The following is a 22,026-nucleotide window of genomic DNA, read 5'->3' as shown; positions in this document are numbered from 1 at the left end:
GAGATGTAGTTTCAGTTGGAGGTAACAGAGCTTTCTGGGACATTTGATGATTTATCGGGCTGATTGAAATTGCCCTGGCCTATCTGGGACACAGTAGATGCTGTACACGCCAGTGCAGAGCACTGCTGGTAGCTCCACTGGAGTTCAGACGGTATTTATCAGAAGAGGGGTTTTTTGGTGTCCAAGTGCCTGTCACACTCTGATGCAGGCCACGACCTAGTCTTATAGTTGGGTGGGGACTTGAATCCATGACAGGTCACAGCTCCTACTTAGGAGTTGGACTCATGCCTGGCTCAGTTGGCGACCTTGGCTGCTCAGCTGGTGACCTTGGCCGTGTTTATCCCACAGAGCCTGGTTCCACATCTGTAAAAGGGGAGGATGGGGTCGTGTATCAGTACATGCAAAACACCCCACATGGAGCCCAGCGAGGTGCAGAGGCTCTTCTAGGATCACGGTCCACTGTCCCTGCCTGCCAGCAGCAGGCCAGGCGCGTGGGTGGAGCTCTGTGATCACTGTGTGTGGTAGAAGCCACGCAGGCAGCTCAGCAGGACCGGGCCAGATGCTCTCAAGACCTTTGCCCTGTCTCATCCCCCATGTTGTCATAGGCACCTTCCTGACTTGATCTTCACTCCTTTCTGAAAGGGAGAACACTGAATCTGTGGATCTAGTGTCAAGGAGAAAACTGAAGCCAAAGGAGAGGGAAGCCCTCCGTGAGCCATCCTGAGAGGCATCAGTGGAGAAAGAGGTGCGCCTGACACTCCATGCTTCACTGCGGCTCGTTCTTGATCGCGAGGAGTTATTTACACATCCCCAGTGACAGTCACAGCCGTCTGACGTCCCTGTCTCTAGTGCACAACCCAAGGCCAAGAAAGGGATCTGTCAGCTGGCATTTGCAGAAAATAGCAAACAGGCCTTTCTGGGCTGTCAGGTCTCTGGAGAGGGAAGCAGGGTGAGGGAGCTTTGGAAGGTGTGGCCGTCTTTCTCCTACTTTCCATCACCCCCATCTTTGCAGTCAGAAGAGAGTTTTGCTGTGGGCAGCACCGGCAGCAAGCTAGACAGTGTGGTGTCCCCCGAGGCATGTGACCTGAGCCGGTTGCTGTGCTAGCAGGATCCCAAAGTGCCCCTCCCACCTTGTCCCCACGCCAGCCTCTGTGTCGAGCATTGCGGCTCAGCACAGGGAGTGGGGACAGGTTCCAGGTCAGCTGATGCAGCAAGTCTGAGGGGTGGCCACAAACCGGGCTCCGTGATGTGGCCCTCAGTCTTTAAAGAAGATGGTCTGCCAGGAGTGGTGGCGCACGCTTGTAATCCCCGCACTTGGGAGGCGGAGACAAGAGGACCGCGCTGGTTCAGAGCCAGCCTCGCTGGCTTAAGAGACCCTGTTTCCAAATTTAAAAAAAAAAAAAAAAAAAACAGGTCTGGGAGTGTAGCCCGGAGGTAGAAGGGCTTCCAGGAACCCCAGTACCACCAAAAAATAAATAAAGAATAAAGAAGATGGTCTGCCAGACCTGCCAACTTCAAGAGCTCCGAGTGGAGCCTGCCCCCGAGCTGCCCCTGTGCCTGTTCAGTGCCCTGTGTGAGGGTGGCAGGACAGTGGGACAGTGCTGGCCTGAGGGGGCGTGTCTGGAAAGGACTGGGAAGGCACCATGGAGAGGAAAGAGGCCCGGGTGTGCGTGGTCCCAGCCAGGCCGAGGATGGGTCCCCTTTGATCTAGAGGCGGACTCCTGGGTGCTAAGGCTCCTGGTGCCTGAGGCCTTTTTGCCGTCCTCTGCTCCCGCCGCAAGCGTTCCACTTGTCTCCAACCCACGGCCTTCACCACCCCGGGCCTGTGCTGTGGACTCTGCCCACTCAGCTGCTCCTTTAGACGATTCCAGACTCTTCAAACCCACCACCCCAAATGATCCAGGCAGCCCAGCCTGCAAGGACTCTGCTTCCAGTCAGGGCGCTGCTGCCAGAGGCCCACAGCCCTCCTCGCAGGGTTTCTCCTGCTGACGTTGATTCTGTAAAGACCTTGGTTCTAGGTCTGAAAGGGCTGGGTTAACTATTTTCTAAAAATGGGTGAAGACGTTTGGGAATAAGGTGGTGTTGTATTTATCATCATGTCTGCAATGCCTCCTCCAGGCCTGGCATTGTGGGGGAGTGGGGGAGAGATGGGTGGGTGGGTGGTCGGGTGTGACTGTGGCGGTGAACTGAACTCGGGCCGTGCAAGCTTCGCCCTCCATCACTCGCAGGACGGCACCTCCTGAGCGGCCGTCCCGGCCCCCTCTGTCTACTGTTCCACATTTTTGTGCCTTTAACCTTCATTGGCAGCATGTCCTAAATCCGTTGCAGAAGTCCGAGGCTGCTACCCAGCCTTGGAGCCCCTTGTGATTGTGCCCATCCTGGGGACGCGGGGAGCAGGCGCTCTGCTGCGTTTTACCTCCTCTCTGCAGCACCCGCCTCCCTTCCCTTGCACAGTGGCCCTACTGGCCTCCAGGGGCAGCGCCCCTTCCCCTGATTCCAGCCTTGGCTGCAGCCCAGACCTCCAGCAGCCTGGTGCTGGAGAACTTTGTATCCTGGGGCCAGTGACCTCAGGCGGAACAGCAGCTGGCTGTGACTTCGCCACGTCCTCTGTGTGCTGCAGGCCAGGCTGAGAGCTCCGGGCACCCCATATACACCTGACTAGAGCTCTAGGGACAGGTTTGTACACGGTGCGCTCAGGCCCGTGGGCTGCTCTGTGTGGCAGCGTGACCCACGTTGGTGTCCTGCTCGGCAAACTGCTTGGCGTTTGGTGCTCAAAGGACCTGAGAGGTCAGCAGGAGCGTGTGTGTGTGTTGTGAACGAGGGCTGCTGGTGCAAGCTGTGCAGAGCTGGGTGGAATGTGTCGGGGTTTCCTTTTCCATCCTGCATTCATCTGGGAGGAGGAAAGGATGGGGAAGAGAGTGCCAGTGGCTGGCATTTGGCGCCCCGGGCCTGGTGCTCCAGGTGCATTCTCAATTGATTCCCAGGACAACCTGCCTAGGTTGGGGTGGGGGTACCCAAGTTTCCTCATGAAGACACTGGGCCTCAGAGATGCCAAAGCACAGAGCAGGGGAAAGGAGAGCTGGGCCTGGAGGCCTGCTGCCTGCAGACTCGTGCTAGGCCACCTACCTGCAGGGGAGCAGACTGCACCCGCCCTGCTTTACCCCGCTTGACTTCAGCCAGAAGGAGCTGTTTCCCATCTGTGAGTATCTACCGGGGTGCTGCCTGCCCAAAGCTCCGTACCCAGGGGCTGTGGCTCAGGCCTCAAGTCCAGGTTTGTTTTATTACCCTCTGCTGGGACACTGGGGCTCAGGGGCAGTGTGTGTGTGTGTGTGTGTGTGTGTGTGTGTGTGTGTGTGTGTGTGTGTGTATTATTGGGGATTGAACCCAGAAACACTCTACCACTGAGCTACACCCCAGCCCTTTATTTTTTATTTTGAAACAGAGTCTAGCTAAATTACTCAAGCTGGTCCCAAACTTGCAATCCTGCTTCAGCATCTGGCAAGAGGGGCAGTCTTACTCCCTCCATGTCCACAACCCTGGATTCTTTGTGAAGCGGTTCTGCCAAGGAATCCCTGGCCTGCTCAGAACTTTCAGGAGAACCATCTGCAGGAATGTGTGTGAAAGGGCACGCCGGGCCGGGGCGCGAGTTCAGCTCTCTGTCATCTTCCTGCCAGCTCAGGAGACGCTTGGTCACCACTTGGTGGGGCAGGGATCAGCCTTCCAGGGGCTCCGGAGTTCACCAGCCTTTTGGCATAATGTCCAAGGAACCTCCTTTCTTTACTCGGAAAGGGAGGCAGGGAGTGTGTGTGGCAGGGAGAAAGGAGCCAGGCAGCACTGACCTACTTAACGCAGTAGGTCCTGCCCAAGTGGGTTGCAGGAGCACACCTGCCCAGCTGGGAGACAGGACTGGAAGCAGCTGGAAACTTCCCTGGAGGGTTGGGAATCTTGGTGCCAGTATGCTGTCCCCAGCCTGAGGCCACTCACCTGCAGAGGGACAGGCTCAGCCAGGGCAGCGGGTGGGCAGGTGAGGTGTCGCTGCTGGGGTAGGGGTCGCAGGTGACCCAGTCATGTCCTCACCAAAAGAGGTTCAGATTCTCCTTGGTCTTTTGCTGCCATGGTCTTCAATATATGTTTTCACATTATAAATAGCATATTTTCAGCTGGGTGTGGTGGTGCATGCTTATAATCCCAGCATTTGGGAGCCTGAGACAGGAGGATTGCTGTTCAAAAACAGCCTCAGCTACTACTTGGGCCCTCTGCAAATCAGTGAGACCCTGTTTCAAAATAAAGAATAAAAAAATAGGCTGGAGGGTATAACCCTGGGTTCCATCCCCAGTACCAAAAAAAATTTTTTTAAAAAGCGCATTTCCTACATCAGGTGGATGGCACATCCCTGAAATCCCAGAGCAATAGGGAGGTTGAGGCAGGGGAATCATGGTTTCAAGTCCAGCCTGGGCAACTTAGCAAGACCCAGGCTCAAAATAAAATAATTAAGAGCTGGAGATGTAGCTCAGTGGTAGAGCGCTCCTGGGTTCAGTCCCCAGTGCTGCAATAAATAACAACAGCGTCTCCAGTGGAGAAAAATATGGGGATTTTTCCAACGGGGATATGGAAAAGCATAAAGGAGAGAAAAAAACAGCACTGCGCCATGTGGGCACACGGGCGTGAGCATGGCGGCGCACCTATGCAGGCCCGCCGTTGTTGCCCTTGCATAGAAGAAACGTCCTGAGATGGTGCTGTTTACCTTTGCATCTTCTCAGCTTCCGCGCGATCCTGGGCGTTTCCCATGATGTGCCCTGTTAGTGGCTGCTTGCCGTCGGTACGTGTCGGAGCGTTCAGTTGCTTCTTGCTATTTGCTGTTATAAATAGCACTATTTTGAACATCTTTGTGCTCACATCTTGGTTCCCTTTTTTTGTGTGCGACTAGGGATGGAACCCAGGGGCATTCTACTTCTGAGCTACACTCCAGCCCTATTTTTTATTCTTTATTTTTGAAACAGGGTCTCACTGAGTTGCAAAGAGCCTCACTAAGTAGCTGAAGCTGTCCTCAAACTGCATTACTACTGTTGCTGCCTCCCAAATGCTGGGATTACAAGCATGTGCCACCACACCTGGCTTCCTTCCTTCCTTCCTTCCTTCCTTCCTTCCTTCCTTCCTTCCTTCCTTCTTTCCTTCCTTCCTTCGTTCCTCCCTTCCTCCCTTTCCTTCCTTTATCCCCCCACCCCTTTTTCTGTGTTACTGGAGATGGAACCACCCAGGGACCTTCTACCTCTGGGCTACACTCTCAGACCTGTTTTATATTTTATTTGGAAACAGGATCTCTTAACTTGCGCGATCCTCCTGTCTCTGCCTCCCAAGCGCGGGGATTACAAGCGTGCGCCACCACACCTGGCTTTATTCTTTATTTTGAAACAGGGTCTCACTGAGTTGCTAAGGGCCTCACTAAGCTGAGGTTGTCCTCAAAACGTGATCCTTCTATCTCAGCCTCCCAAATGCTGGGATTACAAGCGTAGGCCACCACACCCAGCTCTGACTTATTTTTTGGTATTGAGGCTTGAACCCAGGGGCACTCTACCTCAGAGCTACACCTCCAGCCCTTTTAATTAAAAAAAAAAAAAATTTGAAACAGAGCCAAGTGTGGTGGTGCACACCTATAATCCCTGTATTTGGGGGGCTGAGACAGGAGGATCACAGGTTTGAGAATAGCCTCAGTAAATACCAAGACTCTCAGCAACCTAGTGTGACCTTGGTACTGGGGATGGAACCTAGTACAAAACAAACAAAAAAACTAAAAAAAAAAAAAAAAGTGCTGGGGTAGAAAATTTAAAAAGCACAGAGGTAGGCCACCCCTGGGTTCAATCCTTGGTACCAAAAATTAATTAACTAATTAAAATAAATACATTTGAAACAGGGCCTCACTAAATTGCTGAGGCTTACCTGGATACCTATAGTTCTCCTGCCCTCAGCCTCCCAAGTACTGGGACCACAGAGGTGTGCCCAGCTTGGTTCTCATTGTAGAGTATTTCCTTGAGTTGGATTCCTAGAATGGTCACAACTGAGCCAAGGGGTGTAAATATTTTAAGGGCTCTTGACAGATCTGCGAAGGGCTTCCAGTGAAGCAGCCCTGATAACCAGACAGGGCCGCAGGTCTGCTTCCCGCGGGCCTCACCAGAGTTGTCAATTCCGGGCCAAGAGTGGCCCCTCCCCGTTCTGTTTTGACTGGCTCGATGTCTGGTGAGAGGAAGGCACGAGTGTTTTGCTCTTTTGCTGCTGTGCTTGTCCCAGAGGAGCCCAGAGCAGAGCCCTGTGCTTCTTGACTTCTCCCTGCCTGGTGGTTTGGGCTCGCTCAGCAGGCCCCTGGCCCGTGCAGGGTGGCACTTGGTGCCCAGGAGGAGGGCCAGGTTTGCACCTCACACCTGCTCCCTGGTGTGTGTCTTAGACTGCGGTGCCACTGCTCCCAGGGAGGAAAAGCTCTCCTGGTGGCAGCCCCTCATCAGCCCCCGGAGTGGTTGCTGGGAGATGTGCTGGCGGGAGGTGGCAGAAGCTGACATCACACTCACCCTGCTCTACGCGGGGCTTGAGGCCATGTGTCCCTCCCGAGCTCCGGGCTGAAGATGGGCAGCCCTGGTGCAGGGGCTGGCTGTGCGCTCCCTGAGGTCCACTCCTCTCACAGGATCAGCAGCAGCACAGGCTAATCTTGTCTGTTTTAGTTTTGATTTTGAAACAGGGTCTCAGTTGCAAAGGGCCTCACTAAGTTGCTGAGGCTGTCATCCAACCTATGATCCTCCTGTCTCAGCCTCCCAAGAACTGGGATTACGGGTGTGTACTACCATGCCCAACTGTTCCCGTCATTTTGAAATGATTTCAGACTTAGCATAAAATTGCTAGTACAGAGAATTCTCTTCTCTCTCTTCCCCAGTTCCCCAAATATGATAGCTTGCTTCATTATTCAAATCTTTCCCTGGACCGTGTGAGTACAAATCCCAGACATGGTGCCCCTGAGCCCTGGACTAGGTCAGCATTTTCCCTTAAGGATGAGGACGTTCTCTCACGTAACCACAGTCCACTGAACAGGATCAGGAAGTGAACATCGGCCCAGCACTGTTTAATCTGCAAACCTTATTTACACTCTGTCCGTGTCCTGGACAGCGGGGTCCATTCTGACTTGTGCGTTGACTCTTTGACCTCCTTTCATCTGAAACCGTCCTCGTGGCTTTGTCTTTCTTGGCCTTTGACATATCTGAAGAGTGGAAGCCAGTTATTTCATGGGGTTTTCCTTAATTTGGGTTTGCCTCTTGTCTCCTGGTTAGATCCAGAAGTCAGACCCTCAGCACTGAGGCGGGAGCCTGCAGGTGTGCAGTGACCATGGTGGGTCCCATCACCCCGGGATGTTGGCTTGGTGCTGGTGATGTGAGCCTTGGTCCATGTGGCATCTACCCAGTTCTCTGCTACTTTGTAATTACAGTGGTCGCCCCTTGTTCCCAGTTTCGCTTTCCTTGGTTTCTATTACCCGAGGTCAGTCAGGTTACAAAAACACTAAATGGAAAATTCCAGAAATAACGCCGTAAGTTTTAAACGGTCTGCTGTGCTGGGTAGTGTGGTGAACTCTTGCGCCATCCTGCTTCCCCCTTAAAGATGTGACTTTGTCCAGCGGATCCGCACTGTATTCGCCGCCTACCCAGCAGTCACTGAGTAGCTTTCTTGGTTACCTGACTGCCGGGGTGTGCGGTTCAGAAGATCCTTATTTGACTTTAATGGCCCAAAGCACTAGTGTAGGGATGTTGGCAATTCCAATGAAAGTTGTCAAGTTACTAAGAAAAAGGAAATGGAATGTGGAGGCTGCTAAGATCTGCAGTTTAATAAGATACTAAGAGAGGGAGAAACCACACTCATATAACCTTTATTACAGTATATTGTTATGGTTGTTCTATTTTATTATTATTTATTACTTATTGTTGTTCATCTCTTACTGAGCCAAATGTATAAATTAAACTTTACCCCAGGTGTGTACATAGAGGGAACACATTGGTGGGGGGTTTGGTATGGTCTGCAGTTTCAGGCACCCTCTGGGGTCTTGGACATATTCCCTCGAATCGGGGTTCCCTTGTGATTAAGACACAGTATAGATCTTAGCATTGTTCTCTACAGTAGAGTGGCGAGGAGCCGGAGCTCAGAAGGAGGCCCTAGCCTCGTCCATATAGCTGGGTCAATGCAGACGCCCCTAGCAGTCCAAGGCGCTGCCCGCCCGCCACCCTCGGGCCACCTCGCTGTGCGCCTCAGAGCTCAGGGCTGCCCGGCCTCCCGAGAGCACCGCTTTCCTCCTTGCTCTTGGGCAGCCCCTCACTGTCTCCGCGTTGACTTCCTCCTGGTCTAGTCAGTGTTGAGAATGTTCTCTTCCTGGCCCCATACGCCATCCATCCTCAAGGGTACCAGGCTTTTTTTTTTTTTTTTTTTTTTTTTTTTTGCGCAGTATTGGGGATGGAACCTAGAGGCTTCTACCTCTGAGCTATATCCCCAGTTCTAATTTTTATTCCTTATTTTAAAACAAGGGCTCACTAAGTTGCAGAAGGCCTCACTAAGTAGTTGAGACTGCCGGCGAACCCACATCCTCCTGTCTCAGCCTCCCAAGTACTGGGATTACAAGCGTGCGCCCCCACGCCTGGGGTGCCGGGTTTTCTGCCCTGGTCTGCGAGCTCCGCCCCACTCCCAGCCCTTCCCGTCTCTAGTCTTTCTGGAACAGGAAGAGTCGCCTCCGCCCCTGTACAGAATTCCTTCCTTTCCTCCGTGCCAGTGACCTCTCTACCAGTTTGGCCTGTTGTACCCCAAACCTCTCCCGACCCCACCTAACCAGAAGCTCTTGCCCCGGCCTCTGCATTGCCCAGATGCATGCCACCTGTCAGTCCCTCCTGCTGTCTGTCCAGAAGCCTGTCCCAAATGTACATTAGCTCCTGTCCCTGCAAGTCCTGCCCACAGCCCGAGAGAAGAGGCCTGGGCTCCCGGCCCTGCCCAGGTTGTTCCCTCGCTGTCTTGGCCATTGCTGTCCCGTGCGTCTGCACTCGGCCACCTCCTGTGTCCCCTCCCTAGGCATCTCTAACATCCGGCTCCAGGAAGCCCGCCTCAGGTTATTCCCAAAACATCACAGGTTTCTTCGAGGAACTCATCGTGATCGGAAGCGATCAGCTCACGTACGTCTCATTTTCTGTCCCTTCTCCTTTCGCTGGCTCAGCCTCCCAGGACAGAGGGCCCTTTGTGTCCTAAGGCTGCCCCGTGCCTGGCAGTGCAGCCTGCGGGGGTCCTCACCTCCCCACCGCCATCTGTCTGTAGGCCTCTCCTCTTCTCTTTCTTTTTTTTGGTACTGAGGATTGAACCCAGAGGCATTCTGCCTTCAGACTACACCCCCCAGCCCAATTTTATTTCTTATTTGGAAACAGGGTCTTGCTGGGTTGATGGAGTCTCACCACTTGCTGAGGCTGTCCTTGAACCTGCGATCCTCCTGTCTTAGCCTCCCAAGTCCTGGATTACAGGCATTAGGGGTGTGCGGCACCACTCCTGGCTTCATCTTCTCTTTCTAAGGCTTATTTTCTTAGGTCTTCTTGTTCCTGGCCATTCTAGCTTTATTTCTCCTTCTCTGTATTTATGGCCATTGTGTGACACCAGGGTTTTTGCAATATTTGTTTTATTTATTGAATTTGTTTTTATGTGCCGTACTTAAAGCAAAATGGCCGAGTCAAGCGTTTTAAACTTTTACTCAGCAATGAGTCACATGGTCAGATACAGCCTGTCACCCGCGAGGGGCTGGTTCAGCCCTGTACCCAGCGGCTCTCTTCAGACCTGCTGGGTTCCGTTTCCTTCAGTTGTAAAACGGAGGGGTTAACCTCTGAGGCCTCTACGCTGCTCTGGTGATATAAATTGTCCTCACTTAATTTTAAAATTTTTGCAGAGTGTGGTGGCGCACACCTGTGACCCCAGTACTTGGGAAGCTGAGACAGGAGTGTTACAGGTTCAAGGCCAGCCTCAACAATTTAGCGAGACCCAGTTTCAGGGGGAAAAAAAAAAAGGCGAGGGCTGGGGTGTAGCTCAAAGTTAGAATGTCCCTGGGTTCAATTTCTAGTACCAAAAATAAATAAATAAAAATTGTTATTATGTTATGGTACAATACACGCAACATTCACTTTTAAGTGCACAGTTCTCTGGTATGACTATCACCTCCGTCCATCCACAAAACTTTTTTCATCTTAAAGATGTGAAACTCAGCCATGTGTAATCCCAGTTCTTGGGAGGCTGAGACAGGAAGGTCACAGGTTCAAAGACAGGTTCAGCAAGTAGTGAGACTCCATCAACCTAGAGAGACCCTGTTTCAAAATAAAAGAAAATGGCCGGGCGTGGTGGCGCACGCTTGTAATCCCTGTGCTTGGGAGGCAGAGACAGAAGGATCACGCTGGTTCGGAGCCAGCCGTGCTGGCTTAAGAGACCCTGTTTCCAAATAAAAAAATATAAAAAATAGGTCTGGGAGTGTAGCCTGGAGGTAGAAGGGCTTCCAGGAACCTCAGTATCACATACATACATACATACATACATACATACATACATACATACATACATACGAAAATGAATAAACCAGGCGTAGTGGCACACGCTTGTAATCCCAGTACTTGAGAAAAAACCAAGACAGCAGGTTCCTGGCCAGCCTCTGCAACCTCATGAAGCCCTTGCAACTTAGTGAGACCTTGTTTCAAAATAAACCATAAAAATAGGGCTGAGAGTGTAGCTCAGAAGTAGGATGCCCCTGAGTTCAGTCCTTAGTACCACACACACAAAAAAAATAAATAAATAAAATAGGGCTGGGGGTATAGTTCAGAGGAAGAATGCCTCTAGGTTCAACTCCCAATGCCAAAAAAAAAAAAAAAAGAAGGAAGGGAGGAAGGAAGGAAGGAAGGAAGGAATGTATAAAACTGTTCCTATTAAACTCTAAGCCCCCATCCCAACCCCAAGCCCAGTTCCCACCATCTACCTTCTGTCTCTTCAACTGTGACCACTCCAGGGCCCTCCTTGAAGTAAATCTCACGGCATCTGTCTTTCTGTGATGGCTGATTTCACTTGCCCTTGGGTGGGTTTTATTAATAATTTATTTTATAGCCATCAGTGGAAAGGAAGTTTTCTTCCACTGTTCAGAGAAACCTGCATCGTAACTGGGCCGAGGCCGTCTCCTGAGAGAGCAAGCTGATGAGGTTTAGTACACACAAAAGTTTTTTTATTTTTTCTTTTTTTGTATTGGGAATTGAACCCAGGGGCATTCTGCCTCTGAGCTATAGCCCCAGCCCTTAAAATTTTTTTTTTTTTTTAATTTTTGAAACAGAGTCTCACTAAGTTTCTGAGGATGTTGCTAAATTGCTGAGGCCCTCAATCCTCCTGTCTCAGCCTCCCAAGTACTGGGAGTACAGGTGTGCACCACTGCGCTCAATTCGTGTGTGTGTGTGTGTGTGTGTGTGTGTGTGTGTGTGTGTGTGTCTGTCTGTCTGTCTGTCTCTCCTCTCTCTCCTTTTGTACTGAGAATTGAACCCAGGGGCATTTTATTTCCAAGCTACACCCCCCACACCCTGTGTCATTTTGAAGCTGAGTCTAAGCTGCCGAGGGTCTAAGTTGCTGAGGCATTCTTTGAACCTGAAATTCTCCCATTTCAACCTCCCAAGCCCTGGGATTGCAGGCGTGTGTCACTATGCCAGAGTTTTTCTCTGTTCTTCATTCCCATTCTTGCCTGGCCTGCGGGACCCTGGGAGAGGCCCCGGCTGGGTGTTTGGGGGGGGAGGTTTGTTGCCCAGGCCTGCCTGGGTGGTACCATGACAAGGCACATGCTATACCCTTGTAGGACTTCTCCATTGCCTCAAAATCTTGCTTTATGAGCTTGAAATGCAGTGATCATAAACATTCATATTTGAATATTAAGGTGAATTGGGTCTCTGTATTTGAGACACAGATAGAGGTGGGAGAGTAGCTGTGGCCCCCAGTGGGGCTGCTGTGGGGTTTGGGACCCTTTCTCCCTAGGGAGCCTCGGCGCCAAGGCCCCTCTGACCTGGTCTCTGCCTTTCACAGATGCTGAAGTTCCGAACGATTCGAGGGGGCCTGAGGCTCCTGGGTGTCCGCCGGACCTCCACCGCCCCCGCCACCTCCCCCAGTGTCCGGCGCCTGGAGTACAAGCCCATCAAGAAAGTCATGGTGGCCAACAGAGGTGAGTCTCGTGCCTCGGCCCACCCCACCCCCTTCCACTTCTCCCAGAACCTGAGTCTAACTCCAGGCCCCGTGATCCCAGGTGAGATCGCCATCCGTGTATTCCGGGCCTGCACAGAGCTGGGCATCCGCACCGTGGCTGTCTACTCCGAGCAGGACACAGGCCAGATGCACCGGCAGAAAGCCGATGAAGCCTACCTCATCGGCCGTGGCCTGGCCCCGGTGCAGGCCTACCTGCACATCCCCGACATTATCAAGGTGGCCAAGGTGAGCAGGCGTGGCCAGGGAGCCTGGGGCCAGGAGCTGAGGGCACAGCCAGCACTGAGTGTGAGGAGGGGTGGGGAGGCGGCCAGCACCTGAGCAGGAACTGAGGGCCGACACGTCTCTGGCCCCTCACCCCGCAGGAGAACAACGTGGATGCCGTGCACCCCGGCTATGGCTTCCTCTCCGAGCGAGCTGACTTCGCCCAAGCCTGCCAGGACGCTGGGGTTCGGTTCATTGGGCCAAGCCCAGAGGTGGTCCGTAAGATGGGGGACAAGGTGGAGGCCCGGGCCATCGCCATTGCCGCAGGTGACAGCTCCGCTAAGGGCGGTCAGGCGGGGCCACAGGAGTGTCTGTTTCCCTGACAGCCGTGGCAGGGAGTCCACCCCTTACAGAGGCCACCCCATACCTGTCCCCCACAGGAGTCCCAGTGGTCCCCGGCACTGACTCCCCTATCACGTCCCTGCACGAGGCCCACGAGTTCTCCAACACCTACGGCTTCCCCATCATCTTCAAGGCCGCCTATGGGGGCGGGGGCCGCGGCATGCGGGTCGTGCACAGCTACGAGGTGAGCGGGGCGCAGGGCACAGACACCTCAGGCTGGAAGCATGGCAGGCAGCCGGCTGCAGGGTGCTGGGGATGAGGCTGCAGGCACGGGTCGTGGCACAGGGTGACTTTTGCCGCCTGGCCTTGTCTGCTCTCCCAGGAGCTGGAGGAGAATTACACCCGCGCCTACTCGGAGGCTCTGGCCGCCTTCGGGAACGGCGCTCTGTTTGTGGAGAAGTTCATCGAGAAGCCGCGCCACATCGAGGTGCAGATCTTGGGTGTGTATGCAGTGTCCCCAGAGCCTCAGCCGGGCAGCGAGGCAGGAGCCCAGGAGCCTCTGAACAGTCGGGCCTGTGGGTGGAGCCCTTCCAGGGGCCTCCCTCAGCCTAGGGGATCCCGCTCACCAGCCCCTGGCTGCCTCCTCCCATTTCAGGCAGGCCTTGCCCGGCTACCGGGCCCAGGAGGGGCCTTGGGACATTTCAGGAGGTGTTTAGATTCCAGAAAAAGCTGAAACCAGTGTCCCTTCACCTCAGGGGACCAGTACGGGAACATTCTGCACCTGTATGAGCGGGACTGTTCCATCCAGCGGCGGCACCAGAAGGTGGTCGAGATTGCCCCCGCCGCCCACCTGGACCCCCAGCTCCGTTCGAAGCTCACCAGCGACTCTGTGAAACTTGCTAAGCACGTGAGGGCTCTCCCACCTGCTACCTGGGCAGGAGCTTCCCAACGTGGTGGTGGGGTCCCTTGTGGGCAGCTGCTGGGAGCAGAAAGGCATAGGCTGACCTGCAGGGACGGGGAGAGTCCTGTCACCCTCTCTGTGAGACACGGACTCCTGCCCCACACCCTGAGGGAGGGAGGACCAGAGCCCGGCCGCCCTCTGTGGCGCCAGCTCCCGCGGGGAGAAGGGACAGGACCCGAGGATTCTCCCAGGATGCAGGCAGCTCCTCCTCACTGGCGCTTTCTGTGCGTCACTTTAGTCACTGAGTCCCCCACCCCCGCCAGTCTCTGTTCCCCTGGGAGCTCTAGTGGAGTGGGTCCCGATGTGGAGGAGGCAGAGGCAGCAAGCTGTGTGCCCCAGCAGTGACCTGTCCCAGCTGGCCGGGAGCATCGCTGTGGCAGGGGTGCGGTGCCCCCTCCCAGCTCCCTGGGCCTGCCAGGGCTGCACGCAGCTTCCCGGCTCCTGGGGTGTCTCACTGTGCCAGGCTCTAGTCCTCAGCTCTCCAGACTTGCCGTGGTCTCCGGGCAGCCTGGGCCCAAAGGAGGGGAAGCAGGCGGGGTATCTGCAGCCAGGCAGAGCTGGTGTCTGGCAGCCTCCAAAAAGGAGCAGCCTCACCTCCGTCCCTCTGGCTTAGCCTTCCATCTTCCTCCCCGCTAGGGAGCCAGTGGGAGTCTGGTGCGGTCCCAGAGGACAGAATGAGGTGGAGTTAGGGCCGCAATCTGAGTTACAAGCAGCAGCATCCTCCCATGGCCTCCCTGTGACCTCTCCTGAGGCCAGCACCGTCAATGACATTGGAGGGTGGGTCTGTGAGGCCCAGGTCACCCGGCTGGAGGGGGCAGATGGGAGCTTCTGATGCTGTCTTACCCCGACACACTGGGCGTGGGGTCCTCAGGGAGTCTTGGATCCTGGGTGCCGGCCTTGGGGTCAGGCTGGCCGCCACCTGTGTCCGCTGGGCAGGGTTGCCGCAGGCTGTTCTGGCCCCGGACAGGCCTGGTGGGGGGGCTCGGGTTCCCATCTGCCTGTGCCACGCTCACTGGCCGCCGGCCACCTGCAGGTGGGCTACGAGAACGCGGGCACCGTGGAGTTCCTGGTGGACAAGCACGGCAAGCATTACTTCATTGAGGTCAACTCGCGCCTGCAGGTGGAGCACACGGTCACCGAGGAGATCACAGAGTGAGCGCAGGGCGGGCGGGCGCGGGCCTGGGGCTGGGGCGGTGAGGGTCCAGGGCTGCTGCTTAAATTATCATAAAAGTATTGCATTGTCATTGTATGTATTAATACAAAGAGAAAGCAAAAGTGGCTCAGAGGGATTAAGAGGCTTGCCAAGGTCGCATGGCTTCAGCTAGAACCCCCCCTGTCCCCCAGTCCTCTCTCCAGCGGTGCTGAACCCCCATGCACACTCTTGGTCTTTTGGTATGTTTCTTTCCATTTGTATTTACTATATAAGTAGTTTTGATGGTAGACACCTGTAATCCCAATTCTTGGGGCGCTGAGACAGGAGAATTGCAGGTTCAAGGACAGCCTCAGCAAATAGCGACATTCCCAGAGAGACCCTGTTTCAAAATAAAAATAGGGTTGGGAGTGTAGCTCAGAGGTAGAATGCTCCTGGATTCAATCCCCAGTACCCCCCCACACACACACAAATAGTTTGATGCAATTGAGATATTTTATGTAGAATTTTTATTCTGATTTAAAATTTACTTTGTTGAAGGCATTGCCCCAGGCCATTATTCTTTCTAAATACTTTTAGCAGGTACATACTATTCTACCATCTATATATTTCAAAATCCAGTCCTGCCGTCCTCTGCTAGGCAGGTCGGTGGTTTCTGGCTTTTGTGGTTCAGGCTGTGCCCATTAACATCTGTGTGCCCCAATCTCTGACTCTATTTCTGGAGCATTCTGCGGAGAGTCACCTTAGTGGGCTTCCCTGATCAGAATAAGCAGCATCTTGCCTCGAGCTTTCCAGATAGTACCGCTACAGTCCCCACAAGCTTTGGGCATAGGCATTTCAAAATATCTGCCAGCCAGGCGGGGTGGCACACGCCTGTAATCCCAGTACTCGGGAGGCCAAGACAGGATGGTCGCAAGTTCCAGGACAGTCTCAGCAAGTAGTGAGACTCTCAACAGCCTAGTGAGAACCTGTTTCAAAATAAAAATAAAATGGGCTGGGGGTGTAGCTTGGAGGTAGAATGCCCCTGTGTGGTTCAAACCCCAGTAATACACATACACTCATTCTCATTCCCTCCCTCCCCCCCTCTCTCCCCCTTCCCCTCTTCTTTTCTTTTTTCTTTTCTTTTCTTTCTTGTGTTACAGGGAATTAAACCCAGAGGAATTCTACCTCCAAGCTGCTACCTCCCCAGTCCTTTTTTCTATTTTTGTTTTGAAACAGGGTCTTGATAGGTTGCTGAGCCTAGTCTCAAACCTGCAATTCTCCTGTCTCCGCCTCCCAAATACTAGAATCACAAGCGTGCACCACCATGCCTAGATGAGACCCTGTTTCAGAATAAAAATAAAATTAGACTGGGGGTGTAACTCAGAGGTTGAATGTCCTTGGGTTCAATCCCCAGCTCCACCACTACTAACCCCCCCCCAACAAAAAACTCTGCCCAGTCTCTAAACAACAATGAAAATGGCGTTTATTGTTTCAGAACGCACACTTTAAGCCATGTACTAAGCCTGGGCTTTGGCCCAGTGCTCCTCACCACCGAGCATTTCTAACCTCAGCGCCTTTCCAGGCCCCACTGCTCTGGTGTGCAGAGGCCTCAGACTCCTCGAGGCTAGGGTTGGAGTCCAGGCGGTGCTCCAGCTGTGTGCTCTGGCCCCACGGGGCCCTCCTCATGCTGCTGCTGAGGACACTCAGTCCTGAGCCCGCCTGGAGCCTGCGCTGTTGAGGAGGGAAGGTTCTGTCAGACAGACTGGGTGCAGGTGCCCCAGGCCCTGAGCGTGTGGAGCAGCTTGGGCTAGCCGCAGCCTCTCTGGACCTTGGGCTCCTCTGATGGAACGCTGGTGACACGGCTGGTATTGTCGTGGAGTCTCGGTCCACGGCAGGCCTGGTCCACACGCTCAACCATTGCCACTGCTTTGCAGAGGTAGCACCGCAGGTGCCGGCGCTGAGGACGGGCTGCCTCAGCACAGCCGTCTGCAGGAACACTGCCATCAGGCAGTCAGGCTGAGCTTATAACACCATGCAAATGGGCTCTTGACATCACCCCGAGGGTCCAGCCTGGGCAGACCATCCCCAGTGCTGGCCCTCCAGCTGCCACAGTCCTCATCTCCCAGACTCCCCGCGCCCACCCGTGTGGGGCCGCACTTAGGAATGTCGGGCGGAGTGTCCTGACCGTCCTCACCAGGCTCTAGCCCGAGCTTCACAGGGGCAGGGACAGGGAGAGGGCGGAGATGGGAGGCCGGGGAATAGGCGGGCTGAGCAGGGACACAGCAGCACTGGGGTGAGGAGCCAGAGGATCCCGTGTTCCTGAGCCCCAGTGGCCGCCACACTCTCTGGGTGGATTGCAGAGCCCTTCCAGGGCTGCTGGGTAGCGACGGCTGCAGTGGAGCCTCTGTCAAGGACGGGCCGCGTGGGCTGGGAGGCATGTGGGGAAGCTGTCTGTCTGGCACAGAACACTGTGGGCCGGTCGCCTGTGCCCTGCCTCACCCCCACCCCGCGTTTCTCCCACTGCAGTGTGGACCTGGTCCACGCTCAGATCCACGTAGCCGAGGGCAGGAGCCTGCCAGACCTGGGCCTGCGGCAGGAGAACATCCGCATCAATGGCTGTGCCATCCAGTGCCGGGTCACCACCGAGGACCCAGCGCGCAGCTTCCAGCCCGACACTGGCCGCATCGAGGTGGGTGACGTTGACAGTGTGGTGGCACTCAGCCTTGTGCCGGGCCTGCCGCCTCTCCAGGGCGCTGCTGCAGCAGCCAGGAGGCTCCGTCTGAAGCCGGCCTGGAGCACATAGGAGCCAGGCCCCCTCTAAGAGTAGGGGGCACTCTGGGGAGAGGCTGCCCTGTGGGCCGTCCGGGAAGAAGCCAGTAAGCGAATCACGTAGAACAGCCAAGCTTGGCAGAGCAGTGCTGATCCCCAGGGCCAGAGCCTGGGCTTCACCCTTCAGGAGCCGCTGGCCTCCTGCCTTCGCTCTGGGCTCGGGTGGCTGGCAGGACAGGAGAGGATCCCAGGGCGGGAGCAGAGGGTTGGGGTCCCGTGGAGGGTGAGCCAGGCTGAGTGCCCTTTGAGGATGGATGGGTAACCACCGCGGTGGGCAGCACTCAGGAGACAGACTTTGGGGTTGTGGATCCTGAACCTTCTCTTTTCTCACCGTGCTGAAGCCCAGCCAGTTAGTCCCTGGAATCCTTCTCGGTCCCCTCACGTCCCGGGCTGCTGCCTTGCCCTCGGGGTCCTCTGCATGGCAGTGCTGTGCCTGGTCCCTGCTCAGCTGCTCCCCATTGGCCTGGCCCTGAGGATGGCGAGGCGCTCCGGTCCGCTCCAGAGCCAGGGTGGGGACGGCAGGGACGAGCCAGATGCCGGGGTGGAGGGCAGGACGGGCTGCCTGGATTCTGAGCAGTGTGGAGCCCTGGGCCCGACAGGGCCGACTGCCGCATCCTTGTGGAAGGCCCAGAGAGCAGCTGGGGACCTAGGCTGGGCTGCCCCCTCGCCTGTGGGAGGGAGCCGCTGGGGACCCGGCTCCGGCAGCCCTCCGTCTCCGCCGGCTGCTCAGGGCCTGTCCACCACAGGGTATTTTTAGCCGATAGTTCCTGTGCACAGCCGAGTGTCCACCTGTAAATATTTTATTAAGTTCCTCTTTATTGAGCACAGGCCTGTGCCCCTTGGAGGCAGAAAAGTGGTGCCCTGGGTGTCCCCAGGCCCCTGGGCTGCCCTCCTCCCTCCCGCCCTGTGCCTGTGTCGGTCAGCTGGGATGCCCCAGCTGTCCCCCCCGTCCACCCTCTCTCACACGACCACCCTGCTGTCCCCTCACCTCAGTGCTGCATGTACGGCCACCCTGCCCTGTGCTCATGTTTCCTATGTCCTGGATGTTTCCTGGTCGGCTTCTTCCTCTGTCCCACCCCATCCTTCCCTTCACTCTCCATTTTGAGAAGGAAGGAGCTTGAGGCCTTCCTCATCCCCCTGTGTGCTAAAAACAAAGATAGCCCTTTGGTCAGCCAGCCTCACCTCCTTTCCCGGCCCGCAGTGTCCCTGCCAGCAGCCTGTCTCCTCGTTTGTCCCAGAGCCCATGCAAGCAGGGACTTCGGTGTGGGCTGCTAGGTCTGCAGTGCCTGTCTGGGAGCAGAAGCCCCGCACATCCTCCCACAGGCATGACCGGCCCCAAAGTTAGGGAGGGTCGCTCAGGAGGGTGGGGGAGGTGGGAGGGGTCTGGTGCTCACCTCCCCGTCCCTCCCACTCTGCTCCGCCTGGGCTAGCCAGGCTTCTCCTTTGTCCCCCAGGGCTCCCCTGAGCCTGGGACTCAGAGGGGTGTGCCCAGATTTGCTGGCAAAAGAACAAAACCTGACAGTCAGCATTGGGACCCGCATGGCACCTGTGGTGACACTGGGTGACTGCTGCTTCCCTTCGCCGCAGGTGTTCCGGAGCGGAGAGGGCATGGGCATCCGCCTGGACAACGCCTCGGCCTTCCAGGGAGCTGTCATCTCACCCCACTATGACTCCCTGCTGGTCAAAGTCATCGCCCACGGCAAAGACCACCCAACGGCAGCCACCAAGATGAGCAGGGCCCTCGCCGAGTTCCGCGTCCGAGGCGTGAAGGTGAGAGGCTTTTGCCCTGCCATGGCTCTGTCCAGGGCAGTAGCCTCCTTAGCTTGGCCACACCTTGGGCCCCAGCAGCCCTGCAACTCCTCACAGATGCCCTGAGCCCCGCCCAAAGGCCCCCCACCGGCGGCTTCTGGCCCCCTCGGGTGAGCCACCTACGGTGTGTTCAGTGCTGTCAGCCCCCTTCTGGGAATTCTGACCCCACGGGCTTGAGTAGAGCCTCCAAAGCCTGTGTTTTGAACAAGCTGCCCAGGAAATTCTTAATTTCAAGGAGACTTGTTACCCTGGGCAGGAGCCCCAGCCCTGTGTGGCTGAGGCCCTCCCGCAGCCCCTGCCTGCCCTTCCCCCCTGCCCAGTGCCTGCAGAATGGCAGCCAAAGCGTGCGGCTGCTGCTGGGGCAGCGATGGGCGGGCACATGGTGCCAGCGAGGATCCTAAGCGCTCTTTGCTGGGCTTGGCTCGAGATGAATTCAGAGCCAAGAAACAGTCTTGTCCTTTGAAGCCAGCACCTGCCCACGTAGCCCTGCAGTTGGCATCGGGGACTGGGTCTGGGTGTTCAGCCCCTGTAGGCTGGCCTGTCTCCTTTTCTGGGGCTTCCCATAGCCCAGCTGCTGCAGCGGGGGCACCCTGCCCACTGGCCATGATGGGGCTGGCCTCCAGCTCCTCACGGCTCTGCCAGCCCTGCCTGCCACTGGGGACTGGCTGATGGGTCAGGCGTAGCAGTGCTGTCTCCTCTCACCGGTCCACAGTGCCCTGTGCATGTCCTGGCAGTGGCCCCAACGGGTGCAGAGACCTTTAGAAGAGTGTGGAGGGGAGGGGGCTGCCTGTGCCCGCAGGCCGGGCCAGCCCGCCTCCCTGCAGCCCATCTCGGTGGTGACCTCATTGCATGGCTGGACGGCTCCCAACACCAGCTCAGTGTTTCCCAGTGCTGGGGCCCCACTCTTCATGGGGAGCCTCATGGGCTCCTTAGCAGGGTGTGTTCCTGACCTTGGGACAGGCGTGTGTGACATCGCTTCCAGTGTTCCTCTCGGGTGTCCTGTGGCTCATCTGCATGGGGGCTATGTGGCCATACACCCCGGTGACCCGCCCGGTGGCGATCCCAGCTGGCCCCTGGGGGCACCCTGCTCTCCCTCCTCGCCCTCAGACACTGTGGGGCACATGGCCATTTAGGCGGCAGCAGGACCAGGGTTCCTGGGGCACCATGTCCTTCCCAGATGTGCACCCAGACCAGGCAGCTGACTCCTGCCAGCCTGAGCCTTGGCCCCGGCTCCCGGCCCTGAGTCCTGTGCCTCCTTGCTCTCCCCTCCGCCCTCTGCCCCCCCCCACTTCACAGCTCTCTCCTGTGGAGGACCTCATGGCCATTTATTTAACCCATTATGTTCTGGCATTCTGTATACAGGGCACCTATAAAAACTCAAATTATGCAACAAATATATATCACTTAAACTACATATGTATATATGTCATAAACTTAGGATTTATAGGCATCCTGTATATGGAATGCCAGGATAATGGGTTGAACCAGCATATACCTTGGTCACATCAAGGAGCATGAGCTCGGCCTGCACACACATGCACACACACACACACACACACACACACATACATACACACACAGGCACACGCACACACAGGCACACACACACCTGGCCCCGTCAAGCGCCAGCACAGCCCATGCGCAACGGCTTGCCACAGCCCCAGGCCAGGCCAGCACACCACCCTCTGCATCTCCATCAGCACCCAGGTGCCCCCGACCTGCAGCAGGGCTGAGAGCCGTGCGTCCAGAGGGCTCGTGTGTGCAGTGCTTATGCACAGCCCAGACAACCCCCGGGGAGGGCTACAGGGCCACGCAGGGTCAGAGGCCGCCAGGGGCTGGCCGGGCCCTGGCCTGTCTGGCTCTTGAGTGTGGACTGGCATGGGAGGTTGGCACACGTGTTGTCACCAGCCGTCCCCATAGGGAGGGCAGGTCCTGGAGGAACCACCGGGAGGCCTGGGAGTGATGGGCCTTCCCGGGGTCTCTGGCCGGAGCCAGTGGGGTTCCAGCCCTTGGGGGGGCATTGACAGCTCTAGAAGATGCCCAGGAAGTGGTGGGCGGGGCTTTCCCTGATGGAAGCCATGGAGAGTCTTAACTGAGTTGTACTCAGGCGGACATTACTAACTGGGTCCCCAGGCCTGCTGGTGTTGCTGCAGCGCTGGGGAAGGTGCCAGGCCCTGTGCCAAGCTTCATGCTGGAGCACCATGGCCTGGGCAGCCTGCAGGAGGGGGGTATCCTCCACGCTGACAGACGTAAATCCCAGAGAGCTCAGGTGCCGACCAAGGTCACCCCAGCTCGGCTCACCCAGGTCAGGAGACACCAGACCCCCGCACCTGACCACTGCGCTGGGCTGGCCCCTCAGGATAAACCTGGCGCAGGCCCCCACGCTGCTGGCCTGGCACGCAGCCTTGATGCCTGTGCTGGCCTGTGAGCCCTTCCCAGTCCGTGTCCTGCCCTCCCTCTCAGGGACCAAGTAGGATGAGACCAA

The 22,026-nt window shown here is 56.2% G+C and overlaps 1 protein-coding gene across 1 annotated transcript in view; it reads left to right on the top strand.

The window, feature by feature from the left end:
- Positions 1–874: 874 nt before the first annotated feature.
- The window catches only part of PC (pyruvate carboxylase), a gene marked incomplete at its 3' end in the record, with an annotated part of 31,154 nt that continues 10,002 nt past the window's right edge, over positions 875–22,026 (top strand). Inside the window, exons 1-10 of the mRNA XM_080704816.1 lie at positions 875–949; positions 12,091–12,226; positions 12,308–12,492; positions 12,630–12,795; positions 12,909–13,054; positions 13,193–13,310; positions 13,566–13,717; positions 14,805–14,923; positions 17,430–17,592; positions 19,320–19,502. Coding sequence (XP_080560942.1) covers positions 12,091–12,226; positions 12,308–12,492; positions 12,630–12,795; positions 12,909–13,054; positions 13,193–13,310; positions 13,566–13,717; positions 14,805–14,923; positions 17,430–17,592; positions 19,320–19,502 — 1,368 coding nt within the window. The 5' untranslated portion in view covers positions 875–949. The remainder of the gene's footprint in view (positions 950–12,090; positions 12,227–12,307; positions 12,493–12,629; positions 12,796–12,908; positions 13,055–13,192; positions 13,311–13,565; positions 13,718–14,804; positions 14,924–17,429; positions 17,593–19,319; positions 19,503–22,026) is intronic.

Source organism: Muscardinus avellanarius (assembly GCF_963383645.1).
Source record: "Muscardinus avellanarius genome assembly, chromosome: 1".
In the NCBI taxonomy this organism is placed as follows: domain Eukaryota; kingdom Metazoa; phylum Chordata; class Mammalia; order Rodentia; family Gliridae; genus Muscardinus; species Muscardinus avellanarius.
The sequence above is the reverse complement of the archived record's forward strand: the minus strand, read 5'-3'. Positions and strand labels throughout refer to the sequence as shown.